The sequence below is a fragment of the Perkinsus marinus genome, assembly GCF_000006405.1.
Source record: "Perkinsus marinus ATCC 50983 genomic scaffold scf_1104296937632, whole genome shotgun sequence".
NCBI lineage: Eukaryota > Perkinsozoa > Perkinsida > Perkinsidae > Perkinsus > Perkinsus marinus.
Genome location: NW_003213793.1, coordinates 541 through 1,629, shown reverse-complemented (window position 1 = coordinate 1,629; position 1,089 = coordinate 541). Strand labels below are relative to the sequence as shown.

General features: G+C 43.2%; 1 protein-coding gene across 1 annotated transcript; it reads right to left on the bottom strand.

Moving 5' to 3' along the window:
* Window positions 1-226: 226 nt before the first annotated feature.
* On the bottom strand, window positions 227-879 carry Pmar_PMAR028841 (hypothetical protein; the record flags this gene model as incomplete). Its single annotated transcript, XM_002783046.1, has 2 exons — window positions 227-325; window positions 823-879. 2 exons carry the CDS (start codon window positions 877-879, stop codon window positions 227-229), a joined length of 156 nt encoding a protein of 51 aa, XP_002783092.1.
* Between the last annotated feature and the right edge of the window lie 210 nt (window positions 880-1,089).

The following is a 1,089-nucleotide window of genomic DNA, read 5'->3' as shown; positions in this document are numbered from 1 at the left end:
GTTGCCATTGATAGGTCCATGGAAATTAACCGCGACAAAAGTCATAGCAACGACCAACCTGCAATGGAGACATCCAATGAGAAGGCGTAGCCCCTCCTTACAGCAATACTCCCGCTACTGCCCATCTCATATGACGGGTTATCCAGAAGGTTTGCCGTGATCTGGCCCATAGTCGGTATCTGGTATCAATTACCATGAACGACTGAGACGCCGCTCTCCTAAAAGCTTAGACATACTCTTTCTCATCCACACTACTATCGAATTTGTGGGGGGTAGGCGCTCTGTAGTTATCGTCAAAGTACTTCAGCAACGAAGCAGAGACGCCCTGAGCAGGAGGAGCAGGAGGAGATCTTCAACAGAACCCTCTCCTGAGGACCCATCACACACACAGACCCTATATAACCCACCACGAGATTCGACAATACGATGAACAAACTTAATACAGGTATTTAATACTGTTTCATAATATATGAGGTCATTCGTGCCACCAGTTTAACTATATATCATCATACCTACACATTACTTAATTTTATTTTTTTCCAAGCAGCACTCACTCTACCAGGCTGATAGCCAGTGTAAGAGTACGGCTGCAAACTCTGCAGCTCCAAAATGAGCAGCCAAAGCCGGGTGTATGCACTTTATTGAATTCGCATAGATAGTATATGGCCGGGAAACGCGCTAGATATATTAATAATTATAACGTTTATCCATAGCTGGAAATGCTGACATACGTTTTTTAACTATTTCGTTTATACAAATATATATTTATTTTTCACTCATACCTATCCAATATACAAGACAACGTATTATATTCGAACTCACGTGAATGCCGAGGTCATAGGAGCCATCCTTCTCTCCTTTGAACTGCAGTCTATCCATCATCGATGAGAACAGATCCGACTGAGCCCTCAAGAGGTTACTACTGCCCACCAGACACAGACCGAATACCTATCACATCAGAGCATCCTTGCTAGGCTTTAAGTTCACTATCTTCTACTTACAAACCAGTGACAAAGTACAGCCGCAAGTATCATCATCATGTGCGATGCACTGTCCCTAACCCTATAACTATATGCCAACAAAGTGACA